The 16656-nt window shown below is 41.3% G+C and overlaps 1 protein-coding gene across 1 annotated transcript in view; it reads right to left on the reverse strand.

Annotated features, from left to right (window-relative positions):
- Adamts20 (ADAM metallopeptidase with thrombospondin type 1 motif 20) overlaps positions 1-16656 on the reverse strand; it is a 131522-nt gene that overhangs the window by 35268 nt on the left and 79598 nt on the right. Inside the window, exons 27-28 of the mRNA XM_006974321.4 lie at positions 16207-16368; positions 14652-14825 (exon numbers count right to left, since the gene is read on the reverse strand). Coding sequence (XP_006974383.1) covers positions 14652-14825; positions 16207-16368 — 336 coding nt within the window. The remainder of the gene's footprint in view (positions 1-14651; positions 14826-16206; positions 16369-16656) is intronic.

Below are 16656 nucleotides of genomic sequence, written 5' to 3' on the forward strand. Positions count from 1 at the left end.
CCTGGAAAGTGCTCTGCCCACCCCACTTCAGGATGCCCACACAGGCCATTTCCTTTCTCACCAATGCTATGGTACTCTCATACCTGTTCAATACTGAGCTTCAGCTACATTTCCTTTCTAATAACTGCTCTACTTCCTTTCAAGTGTCTTGTTTTATAATAACAGAGGTTTGCCTTCCCTTAACCTGTAAGAATCTTTGATTCTGAATACTTGGCTTGGCTCTTACAGATCCCTTCTTCAAATCCTGCTTTTCATTTGCCACACTCAGTATGCCTGCAATTGTCTATCTGCTGCATCTTTTTCTCTTATGGATAATAAACAAAACGAGAACAGACACACTAAAGAGAAACATGGAAAACAAAAAGACTTCAGAACCACTTGTCCCCAGTTTCATGTGTCACAAATTGTCTGTTTTCCATTTTATGAGAAAGAGATAATTGCAGTACACCACAGACCAGAGGAGGGTATGTTCACTCACCCCCAGGTTCTTCTCCAACATGGCAGGAAGTCCACTGGGGACACCTAACTGGTTTAAGATGGAATATTCCAAATTCACTAGTTTGTGGGGTTTTGTTGTTTGTTTGTTTGTTTTTACGTATGCTGTGTGGTTAGTTCCTCTGAACTGAAACTCCTCCTTGAGAGAAGACTGAGACACTGAGATCAGGAAGCTCACAAAAGAGAAGTCTCACCAGGAAGATCAAAAAGTTACAAGACCCAGGAAGCCTGTCTCTGAGGTTACATAAACAATGAACAATTCCTAGGGACAGGAGACCGGTAGAGCCGCCTGAAGCTCGTGCAAGGAGTGTCAGGATTCGGCTTTAGTGAGTTACCACTCTTTCAGCGACAGAGAGAGAAAGAGGAGAGAGAGAGAGAGAGAGAGAGAGAGAGAGAGAGAGAGAGAGAGAGAGAGAGAGAGAGAGAGAGAGATCTTACCATCATCTAAATGATGCAGCTCACATGCAGCTCACATTGCTTACTTACTCCATATAAGGTATTAGCTAAATTGTCCATAATGCCACTGAAGAGCTGCTCACCCAGTGGTAGGAGGATTCACACAGCCGTTCTGTTTCAGGAGAGCTAAGGCTACAGAAAGTGTGTCTTACCCTTAAGTCCTGGAATCCCCCCTTACCACACACTAGAGATCATGCTCACTAAGAGAAGCATGACTGCACACAACGCACCAAAGCGTAACAGGCAGAGTGGCTTGGATTAAATTCTAGACAGTCGGTTGGGCCAGACTGTTAAGTGACAATTGCAAATTGTCCATTAAGTTTTCAATATTTATGAAATCGGTATTTCGCACACGTATTGGCCTTGTTTGAATCATCATTCAAAACCAAAGCTTGGTATGTGCCGATGGTGACGTAGATCTAAATTTTGATAACTAGAAAATCTTAGCCAGAGCCGTTTTGCTGGAGAATTTTAAGATGACATTTTAGTGGTTGTGTTTACTCCCTTCAAAACACTGTCATAAAATGAAAGACCAAAACATGAAGTAAGATCTCAGCAGAGGAATGATAGTGTCGGGTCAGGACACCCTGGGAACAGAATATTCCGAAGAATACAACAGGAAGCCTTTCTCTTCTCTCTCTCCCTTAAAGAATCCTAATATAATAGTCTCTAAATAAAATAAACACTGTACCCAAGTCCCAGGAGCAGTACAGTTTTTGAAGCCTCCAGGAATCCAGAGATACTGAATCCAGAGATAACTATATATCTCAGAGAAAGTCTGCCACAGTTTGTGTCGGCTCAGAACCACCCCCACCCCCACCCCCACCCCCACCCCTGCTGGTGCTTTTACCCTGAAGAGCATCCACTGCAACGGATAAGAACTTCTGCGGTTGAATTTCCACAGTATAAGTCAAAGAATAAAATGATTAAGACAGGAATGCAGCTGTTTACAACAAGAAAACCGATGGAATAGACACAGGAAGAACATCTTGTGGGAAGCGTGCCTACTACTGGACTGTCCCTAATTCACAGTGACGCCACGCACAGCATTTCCTGAGAGGAGAGACCAACAGTTTGAAAGTTTAATGGAGTTGGAGATGTTCCTGTTTTAACCTGCGGCACATAGCTTTCAATGATGCAGCTTGAATGAGACAGCATTTGGTTTCGAAAATTATTTACTGCTGAAATATATCATTCTCTTGCCTTGTACCTAATCAGACTTATATCTCACAGCTTTCGACAGTTGAGACTTTTAAAGTCAGACGAATCTGGAAAATGTTTGGCTCCCAAACTGAAGAACAAAAAAATAAATAAATAAATCCCACCTAGCAAATACACTCAGCACATTCCCTTCTGTTGAGATCTCTGTACCAATCATAACTTTTAAATCTCTATTTCATGCTCTAAATTTTATTTTTGACTGTGTGTACATACATCTTCACATACACATAATATATTTACAGTTCTAGTTTGGGCAATGTAATATGAGCGATCGCGTATGTAATTCAAATGGCTGACTCACTCGCAATACTAAATGAGAAGTTACTGTCATCTACCTGGTAATATTGTCTAAGCAACTGCGAAGGTTGCTGCCACTCTAGTCAGTTTCAAATACCAAACCCGAAGCAAAGTCACGTTAATTCACGCAAGTATCTTATGTAGAAACACTCACTGCGTGCACATGTGTATCAGAAAAATCAGAGTAAAAAAGTCTTTCGTGACTGATAACTAAAGGTCTCAGGGGCTGAATTTGGTCTCTTCGGTGGGAGCTGAGGGAGTGATTTCAGACTTGCAAAGATGCTGTCCTGGTTCACTTCTCCGTGGCTGTGATAAACACAGACCCAAACCCCAGAGGAGGCAATCCGACCATCTCTGAGAGAAGGCAGAGCAGGAATGGAGAAGGAACTGAAGCAGAGACCACGGTGTGTGTGTGGGGGGGGGGGAGGGGGCGCTGCTTGGCCTGCCTTCTTATATAAGGTTCAGCTGCAGGGCCAGGCACCACCCACCTTGGGCTCAGTCAGTGGAGGAGACGCCCTCACAGACCAATCCCCAGCTGAGTTTCCCTTCTCCCAGCTGACTCTGGTTTATGTCAAGTTGTTTTGTTTCTTTTTTTTTAAGTCCACCACTAAAGATCCTATTAAACTCAGCTTGATTTTGCTAGAAGCAGTACTACATTTAATTCTAACTCAAAATCCAGGCATCAGCAGCATCATTATCATTATTTAAGACAGAGTCTTACTATGTAGCCCTGGCTGGTCAGGAACTTGCTGTGTAGATCAGGATGGTCTCAGCCTCACAGAGTCTACCAGCTTCTGGCTCCTGAGTGCTCCTGGGATTAAAGGTTGAGCCATCTCACTTGGCTGAAAGCATTATTTGCAGCAAGAAGTGCTCAGGGAAACCTGCCATTTTTCTAAAGCTTGTAATTTATTTTTAACTCGAGGGATAAGGAGCATTTCAGACTTTTCCATACTGTCTGTTTGCAAGCAAAACTGGTCTAGATTTCCTATCTGGAGTTTACACTCATCCAGGGACAGAAATCTTTACTTATTTTGAGACAACAAAAACTGTGGTTAACATGAAAATAGTAAAAATACTGCTCAATTTTAAAAATTTATTTATTTTTATCTTATTGATGTTTTACCATGGGTATCAGGTCCCCTGGAACTGGAATTACAGACAGTTATGTGTTGTAGAATATTATTTTAACCAAGCAAAGATGTGTTGTTACATTTGTTTATGCTGCATTTGTTTAATGATGTAAGGATGTGTGTTGAATTATGTAAGGATGTGTTGCATTTGTTTCACCTGGCCTGCCTAAGACAGCTGATTGGTCTAATAAAGAGCTGAATGGCCAAGAGCTAGTCAGGAGAAAGGATAGGTGGGGCTAATGGGCAGAGAGAGTAAATGGGAGAAGAGGGAGAAGGAAGAAGGAGAGGAGAAGAGAGGAAAGAATGAGGGAGATGCCCAGAGCCAGAATCCAGGCGCTGCCAGCCAAACAGACTCAAGAAGCAGTGAATAAGATATACAGAAATAAGAAGGGTAATAATCCCCAAGGCAAAAGGTAAAGAGAAACAGGTTAATTAAAGTTAAAAGAACTAGCCAGAAACATGCCTAAGCTAGGCCAAGCATTTAAAACTAATAATAAGTCTCTGTGTCATGATTTGGGAGCTGGTTGGTGGCCCAAAAGAAAAAGCCTGGCACAGTTGTGAGCTGCCATGTGGGTGCTGGGAATTGAACCTGGGTCCTCTGGAAGAGCCATCAGTGCTCATAACCACTGAGCCACCTCTCCAGCTCCCTTGCCCCCAATTTTTAATAACTGTTTCGTTGGTGTTATTGTGAACCTAATTTTTTCCCGATGCTTTTGCAAACCACAGCAAGCTAGGACATTGCTTTTGCAAGAATGTATGATGCTCTCTATAATAAATATCCCACATGTACCCTACCTGGGAGCCCATCCTCCTGTGTGGAAAGAACCATGAGCACCTGCATTCCTGTGTGGGAAAACTGAAATTATCCAGTGTGGGCGACCATAAAACTCTACAGTGTACTTTTATGTTTAAATACCAGCTTTTAAGGAATTACTATGATAACACTGACAACATTCTTAAACCCAAGGACCAGTAAAATAACAGGAGGGACCTTCCCCATTTCCACAAATGCTTTGTGAGCTGCTTTGGGAATTGACAGAAATAAGGCCAGGAAGCTTGCTTTTAAATAGTTATAAAGGGCCGGGCGGTGGTGGCGCATGCCTTTAATCCCAGCACTCAGGAGGCAGAGACAGGTGGATCTCTGTGAGTTGGAGGCCAGCCTGGGCTACCAAGTGAGTTCCAGGAAAGGCGCAAAGCTACACAAGAGAAACCCTGTCTCGGAAAAAAAAAAAAGAAATAGTTATAAAGGTCCCAAAAGGAAAATGAATTGAGAGCTTGCAGATGAGACATAAATGAGCTGTCTAAGTGTCAGGAAAGCCACACAGTGCACAAATTAATGTCTGCTTGTCACGTGCACCAGATGAGGCAGCGGAAGGGCTTTTAGGAATTAAATTTATAAGTTGGTTAATTTAAGTCCATTTTAAATAATTACCTCAAGCACATAAAATGGATTATTTTTGTTAAAATGTAAGACAGGTTTTTTTTTTTATGAGTTTTAATAGAAGGGAGTGATGGGTTGGATAATAAAAATGTGTGGGGTAGAGGAAAAAGACCCTTACATTTTGAAATAGCAGTCGGTAACTGAGCAAACCAGGGCTAGATGCCTCAATGTGCAAGGTTTCCCTAGAAACTCATATGTTTGAATACTTGGTCCCCCACTGGTGGGGAAGTCATGAAAACTTTGGGAGACGGAGGCTTTCTGGATAGAGAAGGTAACTGGGGTGGGCGTGGAGGTTTTGTAGCCCAGCCTCACTTCCTGTCCACACCATGCTCCCTGGTTGCCAATGCAAGTGACCAACCTGCGCTTGCTCTACCACTCTGCCTTTCTGCCACAATGGATCACACCCTTCTAGAAGTAGGAGCCAAACCACACCCTTTCCTAAGTAGTTCAGTCAGGTGTCTCAGTCCAACAACTTATGAGGTAACTAACAGTGATTCAGCGTTACTGGTTCTCCCTTTTCATGTAATAAAGTGATGACAATAGCAGCTAATGCTCACCATAGCAACATTATATATGAAGGAATCTTTTACAGTGCTCAGTACACTAGTGTAAAAGTACATCAGATCAACAGCTCCCATCTTTTTTTCAATCCTTTCTTTTCCAAATCCTGAGGGCAATAAGACTCTCCCGTTGACTTATGAGCCCACATGACTGGAACACAGCATTTCTGGGCTCGTGGAGCAGAGCTCAATAGCCAGAATAGGAGGCAAGAACCGCAGGGGATTCGAAACACCAGCCTTTGTTCTCCTGAGGAAAACCATTAAGCCAAACACTGGACCAAGTGCATCAGCTCTACACCGAATTATTTTCAAAGTAGAATGAGGTAGCTAAAGAGGAATAGTTGTTTGCAAAAGATATTTTAGTAAGTAAAAGCCTGATTTAAACAAAAAAAAAAAGATTAGTTAAAAATGTATGACTTCTGATAGTGTTGATTTTTTATTCAGGGTCTTGCTAGGTAGCCTAGACTGGCATCGAACTCATGACGGTCCCTGTTTAGCCTCTCCTGTGCTAGCATTGCAGGTGTGAATCATCACAACCAGCCTCACTATATATGCTCATTCCCTTCTTCCTTTTAATCTTTTGCAATCCCTGCAGTCCAAGTGAATAATACAGAAAGGTGCCAGGAGTATAAACAGAGTGGGTATGAGCGAGAAACAGGACCCCTTGTACCTGCAGAGCCCTGACAAACAAATGCTACATTTCCAGTGTTTGCATTGGAGATTTTATTTGCTATTTGTTTATGTGTGTTTGCCTGCATTTATGTGTGTGTACCCCATGCATGCAGTACCTATGGAGGCCAGAAGAGGGCACTGAATCCTCTGGAACTGCATTTACAGACGGTGATGAGCCACCCTGTGGGTGGTTGGAATTGAACACGGGTCCTCTGAAAGAGCAACCCAGTGCAACCAAGTGCTGAGTTATCCTCTCTTGCCCCTCAAATGTTTGTTGCTGCTTTGTGGAGATAGTATCTTGCTATATATAGGCCTTCAACTCCCTTGTCAGCCTCCTGAGTGCTGGAATCTACAGGCATGCACAATGATTCCTGCCATACCACTTCTTGTTTTGACCAGCCATGGAGGCAACTGCCTGTAAGCCCAGAACTTGAGAAGTAGAGGCAGAATTCTCAAGACATTGAGACTACCTTTGGCTACTCAGAGAGTTTTGAGCCAGCCTGTCTCAAAAACACCTAAAATAATGATAATAATAGTTTCTATCTTGACTCTAGGTGGTGAGGATTTAGAGATGTTACTAAGCATTTTGGTCACACAAAGTATTTGAATGTCTAAGTCACAGCCCTTGAAAAGCATAACTCAGAAACTCAAAGCGTTTGTGAGTACTGAATACTATCTTTTTGTATACACAATATGTATATGTCTTTACGTGACTGTGGTCCCACACATGTCAGGGTTCATGGGTAGAGGATGGAAGACAGCCTCTGATGGATGTCCACATCTCCCACCATGTGTCTCTTGTTCACAGGGTATGTCTGACTAGGAGGCTTGCAAGTTCCCCGGGATTTTTCTGTCTCCTCCACCCATCTCATCAGAGCGCCGGAATTCCAGACTCTCACTACTGTGTCTAGCTTTATTTGCAGGGGTTCTGAGGAACCAAACTCAAGTCCCATATTCTACTCACTAAACCATTTCCCCAGCTTTCCCACCCCCAAAATACTGTTATAAGAAGTTCTATTCTTTTTTTAACCCCCCCTCCAAAAAAAATTGAAGTTTGGGCCATGTACACGTCTGACACATCGCACCTATCATACGCTTGCCTTCCCAGCAGAAGAGGCCATTACTGTCCGCATGCCCAGTGTGTCCACGGAGGCGCTCAGGCTGATATATACTGCTGACCTCTGGGTTAACACACATGTAAACTCCTGGTTCCTTCTCTGTGCTGAGAAGATGCCCTGTAGCCCTCCCATGAGCACTTGCTTTTGCTTTAGTTTTTAGCTCAAGGAGGGTTTGGGTAGTTGTGTCCACACTCATGGAAAGAAATGGGTTTACAAAGATGAACCAATAACTTGAGTTACAGAAGCAAGCTTGTTCTAAGTTTGCTAATGTTTTAGGGAATGCCAATGAGCTACCAAATATCTGTCATTTGAGATAAGGAAGAGACTGAGCAGCGGTTGGCAGAAAGCAGTTGCTTTGGAAACCTCCTCAAAACATTTTGAAAATATTTGTTATTTTGCCAAGCATATGTCCTTAAAACTTTGAAGTCAAATTTTATAATCTGTTTAGATGGTTTCCATATCTTTCAAAGTTAAAGACCTTGCAGTTTCAAAGGTAGGAATTTGTTGCAGGTCCAAGATTTAACTCCTAAAACTTTAAAGAACTCAATGGCGTCATTTAAAACAAATTTGTAAAATGATTGCTACACTTGATTTGAGACCAGATTCTAGTATATTACAAGAGTACTCATAGATGAGCTTTGCTCCTTTAAGGGATTTCTGCAAGTAAATCTTTCAACACTAGAAATGATTAAAATCACAATGTAGATACATCACATGCTCTGACCCACATTAGTGGGTTGAGCTACATTTTTAAAACTCACCAAAATATTCTAACACTTCTTAACAATTAAGTAGTTAACAAAAAATTCAATGATAAAAAATTTCCTTAACTTCATAAAATAAGTTATATTTAGTATTATTCACATGATCCCTTAAAATTCATGTTTGTGTTTCTTTTCTAATCAAATAATCATATTTAAGTTTCTAGAGACAATATACAAAAATATGAGAACACACAATGAAAGTATGTTAAGAGCAATAAATATGATCAAACCATTACTAATCAATTGCCTAGAAACTTTCCAGCAATAAATGTAAAAAGTATTAATGTCTGACTCTTATGATTATACAGAAGCTAGAATATGGTTTTCTCAAACTACCCAAAACTGATACATATGTTCTCTGTGACACCAAGAATGTTTATTTAGCTTCCACAGGCAGACTCAGCTGAGGCGTTATAGAACACAGAGCAATTTCTTCTGAAAAAAATCTAGCCACTTCCAGAGTAGCTTACACATCTAAAGCATTCACTGGGGAAACGGGTAGGAATGCCACAGACATGTGGGCATTTTCATTATTCTTCAACATGTAAATATCAAAAAAAATGGCACATCCCATTTCTGCAGAGACGTGGCTTAGTTGCTGTGTGTTCTAAATATAAGTGCAGTGACATCAAAGCCTGCAAACACTTTTCCTTTAGGCTCTCTCCTTGGGCTTTTCCTAGGTCGTTTGTCTAAACATGTCCAGGATCCAGTTTGGTTTCTTTTATTATTTTCAGAGCATCATACGTAGGGCAGTCTGCAAGCCCACCTACATTCTGCCCCCTTTCTCTCTCTCCCTCTCCCTCTCCCTCTCCCTCTCCCTCTCCCTCTCCCTCTCCCTCTCCCTCTCCCTCTCCCTCTCCCTCTCCCTCTCCCTCTCCCTCTCCCTCTCTCTCTCTCTCTCTCTCTCTCTCTCTCTCTCTCTCTCTCTCTCTCTCTGTGTGTGTGTGTGTGAGAGAGAGAGATGAAATCCACATGTACAGAGGAGGCAGTCGTGGCATTGAACGGAAACACCCACTGTTTGACAGTAGACCCAGACCCTCCTCGACATACCCCAAGTTATAAAGAAATACATCTTACGAGTTTAGGTTTTCTAGAAGGATTTACTAGCAGAAGCCCTCTGCTTCCAAGTGTAAGCCTCATCAGTAATCCTTGGTTTACTCTAACCTATCAAGCTCCAAATATTTACGAGTCTTTGATATTATACATCACTGGGCTGCCACTGCAGCTGTAATACCCCATGCATGCGAATGCACTTATTTTGCACTTCTCTTACTATTAAATTGCCAACTCTCTGCACATAGAACTGCACCTGGTTGAGTTATAGTGAGCACCAGAGTGCCTGCTATGTAGTACATATATTACTTTTGAGAACAAATGAATGTATTGCAGAAAGATGTGCCAATAAATAGGATAAGCAAACTTGGAATACATTTTAACTGTATAACTAGTTAAATACAATTTAATACATTTTAAACTTTATTCTGAAAATTGCTCTCCAGGGGTGGCGAGATGGCTGAGTGGGTAAAGGTGCTTTCCTCCAAGCCCGATGACCTGAATTTAATCCCCGGCATCCACATGATACAAATGAGAACTGACCCTAGCAAGTTGTCCTCTGGCATTCACAAGTATACAATGTCCCATGTGTGCACATAAACATAAACACACACACACACACACAATAAATAAATAAATAAATAACAAAAATTTTTAAATTTCATTTCCAAGCTACTTATTCTGTTTGTATGTTCTTTTGCCAAATTTAAGAAAATAATGACTGTAGGTACCTTTACTGGTCTTTAAAAGGTTGAAATAAATGGCGGTTTTCTGAAATGTTTCCCCACACATTACCTTGCTCCTGTGTCAGAGGGGCCAGGCCGCCCCTGGGCTGCTCCTAGCCACACCCAGAGTCAGAGCTGCAGAGGCGGCAGCCACTCCTCTGCTTTCAAGAGCCTTGTTACACAAAACCATTAACACGACAAACCATGCAGTGGGGTGTGTGTGCTCGGACAAACTGCAGTGCGGTGTGTGCTCAGACAAACCGTGCAGTGAGGTGTGTGTGCTCGGACAAACTGCAGTGAGGTGTGTGTGCTCGGACAAACTGCAGTGAGGTGTGCGCCCTCGGACAAACCATGCAGTGGTGTGTGTGCTCGGACAAACCATGCAGTGAGGTGTGTGTGCTCGGACAAACTGCAGTGGGGTGTGTGTGCTCGGACAAACTGCAGTGAGGTGTGTGTGCTCGGACAAACTGCAGTGAGGTGTGTGTGCTCGAACAAACCATGCAGTGAAATGTGTGTGCTCAGACAAACCATGCAGTGGGGTGTGTGTGCTCAGACAAACTGCAGTGGGGGGTGTGTGCTCAGACAAACTGCAGTGAGGTGTGTGTGCTTGGACAAACCATGCAGTGAGGTGTGTGTGCTCAGACAAACTGCAGTGGGGTGTGTGTGCTCAGACAAACTGCAGTGAGGTGTGTGTGCTCGGACAAACCATGCAGTGAGGTGTGTGTGCTCGGACAAACCATGCAGTGGGATGTGTGCGCTCAAATTGCAGTGAGGTGTGTGTGCTCGGACAAACTGCAGTGGGGTGTGTGTACTCGGACAAACCATGCAGTGAGGTGTGTGTGCTTGGACAAACTGCAGTGAGGTGTGTGTGCTCGGACAAACTGCAGTGAGGTGTGTGTGCTCGGACAAACTGCAGTGAGGTGTGTGTGCTCGGACAAACTGCAGTGATGTGTGTGCTCGGACAAACTGCAGTGAGGTGTGCGCCCTCGGACAAACCGTGCAGTGAGGTGTGTGTGCTCGGAAAAACTGCAGTGAGGTGTGTGTGCTCAAACTGCAGTGGGGTGTGTGTGCTCGGACAAACCATGCAGTGAGGTGTGTGCACTCGGACAAACCATGCAGTGAGGTGTGTGTGCTCGGACAAACCATGCAGTGAGGTGTGTGTGCTCGGACAAACCATGCAGTGGGGTGTGTGTGCTCGGACAAACCATGCAGTGGGGTGTGTGTGCTTGGACAAACCATGCAGTGGGGTGTGTGTGCTCAGACAAACCGCAGTGAGGTGTGTGTGCTCGGACAAACTGCAGTGAGGTGTGTGTGCTTGGACAAACCATGCAGTGGGGTGTGTGTGCTCAGACAAACTGCAGTGATGTGTGTGTGCTTGGACAAACCATGCAGTGAGGTGTGTGTGCTCGGACAAACCATGCAGTGAGGTGTGTGTGCTCGGACAAACCATGCAGTGAGGTGTGTGTGCGTTCGGACAAACTGTGCAGTGAGGTGTGTGTGCTCGGACCACTGGCTCACTTCTGAAAGAGTTTGCGTAACATCCTCCTACTTAGAGGTTTAGTGATTTTTCTTCTCTATATTCCTATTTGATTTTCCCCCCAGAAACACTTTGAAGGAAGGCAACAGAGTGAACAGGTTTCAAAGAGCAAACTTTCAACTTAAGAACTTTCTAAAGTTTTCTAAGAGCAAGGGTCTTTAAGGAAGGGCATTCCCTCCCCCATTGTGCTGTTCTCAACCCCAGACCACAGTATTTACTTATCAAGCATGAGTTCATTCCACTTGGTGAACAAAATCATTCTAGGAAAATTATTTGAGACCATGGGGAAATATAAGGAAATAAATATTTCTCCTAGTTCAATTCTGTTTAATGTGATGATCCTGTGAAAGACTATGCTGGTCATAAACTAACAATCTTATTTTAACTTTAATAATAACCACCCTAAGTTTTATTCATTGCTTATAATACATACAAAGGAAAATATAAACATTTCTAGTAGTTTGAAATTGACGGATAGTAAATCTTACACTTTTACACTGCTGTGTTAAGTTTGTAAAACAGTTATCTAGAAAATTGTAGTTCAACTTATGCAAATACTCAGAAAAAATTATGAAAACATTCACTTTCAACAGTTAGCTTTTTAATAGGAGACATTGACAGCCTGTTACTTAGGAAAACCAGCACAAAAGAGAGGGGCCATTCATTACAATGTAAAGTTTGTCAGTTACTTAAAACATTCAGGTACCAATGCAAGGGATGGCAATACAACATACATACACATTATGCAAAGCACAAAGACAGCACATTAACAAAAACAGTTAAGATACAATCCATTCACATTGGCTAATTACAAAAATGTAGTAATTCAGCCGGGCGTGGTGGCGCACGCCTTTAATCCCAGCACTTGGGAGGCAGAGGCAGGCGGATCTCTGTGAGTTCGAGGCCAGCCTGGGCTACCAAGTGAGCTCCAGGAAAGGCACAAAGCTACACAGAGAAACCCTGTCTCGAAAAAACCAAAAAAAAAAAAAAAAAAAAAAAAAAAAAAAACAAAAATGTAGTAATTCAATTAACAAGCACGTGTTATGATCCATTTATTCCTTTTGTTATACAACACAAGATTTCCCAGAACATGAAGAAAAGTGAGGAATATTTTCATACTTTTTTTCTAAAATATTTTAATAATGATTTACACACTCTTTTTTCCATTAAAATTAAAAGATTTAATGCCATTCATTCATGCATATGCATATACATTCCCTTAATTTTCTAACTGAATGAGCAGTGTCTATAGAAAGTAATGTTACTCATGAAAGAATACTAATCTAATCTGTTATAAGAGGTATTCTGAAATTTGGCTAATATGTAGCAATACTGAAAGAGGCAAAAATATATACATATATATGGTTTTGATATCAAAACTTCAGATCCTGAGTCCTTTTAATATAAAAGACTAATTGAAAAAATAAATATTCTTCATATAATAACAGAAATCCAAGCACTCTAATGATATATATCTTTACACATGCAAATAAATAGGTTTGTAAAAATTCTGGCATAATAAACATTTATTGAGACTTTTTTAAAACTTCATTTTCAAATTATCAAAATATATAGATACTATAGTTCTCCACTAGTGCAAAGACTACAATTACTCAGTTAACTGCTTTTGGAATAGTTGTGTAGCAAACATTGAGGATTTCTGTAATTCTCTCTTACGGCTTTGTAATCTCAGGTATTGTTGCCTTGACTGACTATTTCTATGAGGTTGAAAAGTTGCTTGTACAGAGGACTTAATGGACATCCAGGTTTCTCACTTAGGACATGATTTATGTACAGTGTCAGATATATTCCGACACAATAACTACACAGATATATGTGACTACCATGGTGGACACTTTTAGGAGGTTATGTGGATCTCACTAACACTGACTCCAACTGAACACTGTAATTCTAATATTCTCTATCTTGAAGGAAATTTCTGTCCTAAACTTTAGACTGCTGTTCTGTCCATTAAACAGAGCAGGTACCAGCAAAATTTTCTAAGAAATGGCCTGATGGTAAACATTTCAGACACTGTGGTCCCTCCAGTCTGCTCTGACACTGTGGTGTAACATCTGTCACAGATAGTAAGGAACAAATGATGTGATGAGCACCAATAAAACATACCAAAATAGGCAGTGCACTGAGCCCTGATGGAAAATCTACCTCAGGATCATTACAGTTAGGTATTTCAGTGCCTATCCGGGGTAGATGTTTAAGGTTTGTGCACTGAAGTCACGCACCATGGGAAAACAGCACCACTGAGTTCAAAAACAAAGCCACTACAGGGCCTCCAGTTAGTGACTAGATTTCTCCTTAATTGAAACAAAAATGGCTCGGTTTGTGAGTTTAGTTATAAATACGTCATTGTCTTACATAAGCTTTTTATCTGAAAGATAATACTCATTTGCTCATGATCTAAAAGACTTAAAGATGATAAAATGCTAATTTTAATACATTTGTGCATTAATTGTACTTCAGATATTTGAAAAATATTAGAGAAAATAAACTATCCATTAGTACTATCTATGAGTTTTGTCTATGACTCAAAAAAAATAGAAAATCAAAATATTCCTAAACCACAGTAAGTCCACACAGTGGAAAAATGGATATTCATAATAAATTACTACATAAGTCATACTTCTCTATGATGTATTTAACAACCTGTGAGCAATTTACTTCATGTAAGCAAATGGCTTTGTCTTTACTATTTTCACATTTCTAAGCCAGTCAATTTTAATAGCGAGGAAACAAATTTTAAAAGAATGTTATTTGGTTTGGGATCTGTTATTGGACAGTGACAAACAGAAGCCACATACAGTCGTAAACTCAAACAAGACACAGCCTTAATCTGCCATTATTACAAGTAAAATGCTAACATTATGCACAAATTCAATTAATCAGGGGGAGGTCAGAGATGCAATGAAGGAAGCATTTCAATTAGTTCAAAGTTCACATATAAAGTAAATACATATAAAACCATTACATACATGTATGTAATTACAGTACTTGAACGAATTCCTACTCTAATTATTGACTTTTAATACGTATGCCAGGGCAGTTGATGGTCCACTGTTAGAAGCAGTAATCAGATATGAGAGATGGCATGTGAAATTTCCCACTTACAAAGAGGAAATTCATGTAAAAGGAACATGGTAAGAAGACTACAGTGACTATCGTACCGATTTCCATGATCCCCGATACCAGGAGACATCATCAGGGCAGGCATGCACATGACATTGCATCATGCTAGGTGGCTTGGGCTGTTCACAGTTGTATTCTTGGGCCACTTGGCCATTGGGAAACTGGCATATCACAAATCTTGACTTTACTCCTCCACCACATGTTTGTGTGCACTGAAAATAAGAACAGGAAAGTTTATACCCATTTCACTTCAAAGAGAATATTATACTTCTTCCATCTTCTTCTCTTGAGGTAAGGTCTCATGTAATCCAGGCTGACTGGAATGCCCTATGTTGACCTTGAACTTCTGACCCTCCTGCCCCACTTATAGGGTGTAGTGGGTACCTGTAGACTCCCTTGGATTTATCTCTATATACAGGTGCACAACACACTCAGTTTATGTGGTCCTGGGGGTCATAGTCACAGTTTCATGCACACTAGGTAAGTACTCTGGCAACTGAGATGCAGTCCTAAATTCTAAGAAGATTATATTTATTTATTCAACATTTAAATATTATCTGCCATGCTAGAGTTTAAAGTATATTTTTAAAAGGAACTTGATACATTTAGTTGCCAGCTAAAATATCCCTTTAAAGGATAATTTTTCAGATTCCCTATGAAGAAAAATTATTCTCTTCATTCTGAAAAAGAAAAAAAAAACTAATTGAGTAATTTATCCATCCAAAAGTATGTGGCATATTCCTTTACACTGTGTGAAGATATGTCACTGTATTGGTTTAATAAAAAGCTAAATGGCCAATAGCTAGGCAGGGTTTTCAGCATGGAGAGAATGCTGGGAAGAAGAAGGCAGAGTCACCAGCCAGGCATGGAGGAATCAGGGAAGCAGCATGGGCAGTACAGACTAAAGGTAATGAAGCCACGAGGCAGAAAGTAAATAAATAGAAACGGGTTCATTTAAGTTATAAGAGCTAGTTAAGAAACAAACCTAAGCTATCAGCTGGACTTTAATATAATTAATAAGAAGTCTCTGTGTGGTTATTTGGGAGCTGGCTGGTAGGACAGAAAAATCTGCCTACACAAAAGCATTAAATAACTCTTTCTCTTTCCATCTAAAACATGGGGGGGGTACTATTAATTACAAGAGCTACCATTTCTGAAGTAACCTTCACATTTGTGGTGTCTAAGAGTGCTTGGGCATAAAGAAGTGCCTAATAATTTACAACTATTTGGTTTAAAGGAGATTTGCCAAATGAATGGCATACAATAGAATAAAGCATGCGCAAATGTCAACCTGGTTTCCTGTACCTATGTCAATCTAATTTTCTAAGAAGTGTAAGTGGCTTTATGTCCACTTTTTGAAAGACAGTGGTAGTGCATACACCTATTGGCTGCACATCAGGTTTTGTCAAATAACACGGTGCACGCTCTCTCAGGAAGGTTCTCTCGGAACCAGAGTACTTCCTGCAAAAGAACTTTTAGAAATCTGTTTCCACACAAAAATAGTGAGATCAGATGATCCCACAGTGCCCAGCAGCAGGAAGCAGGTTGCTTTCAAGTCATTCCGAGATGACATTGGAGGACAGCATGACTTACTTCTCCCCAGTCCCCAAAATTCCAGTGTGGACAGGGTCCCGAGCCACAGTGATTTGATTCTGGGGGCTTGGAGGCCGCATCACAGTAAGAAGCACTGTGCCCATCTTCATCTTGGCAGACTACAGCCCGGCGCTGAACACCTCCTGCACAGCTTCGGGAGCACTGACAGAGATGACAGAGACAGAACAGAAATACGCACTGCATGCTCAACACCAAAGCAAGGTCACAAGTCAAACCTCCCACAGGGAGCCACCATTTTAAGCACGGAAATCTGTCAAAAACACTTGACTTTTTACCAAGGGCATCATTAGAATTTTTTTTTTTTTTTTTGATGAAAGCTTGGCATTGATAGCACATGAGTTTAATCTCCAGCACTCAGGAGGCAGAGGCAGAGGGGGCAGGCTGATCTCTATGAGTTCCAGGCCATCCTGGTCTACATAGTGAGACTCT

The sequence above is a fragment of the Peromyscus maniculatus genome, chromosome 20, assembly GCF_049852395.1.
Source record: "Peromyscus maniculatus bairdii isolate BWxNUB_F1_BW_parent chromosome 20, HU_Pman_BW_mat_3.1, whole genome shotgun sequence".
Lineage (NCBI taxonomy): Eukaryota > Metazoa > Chordata > Mammalia > Rodentia > Cricetidae > Peromyscus > Peromyscus maniculatus.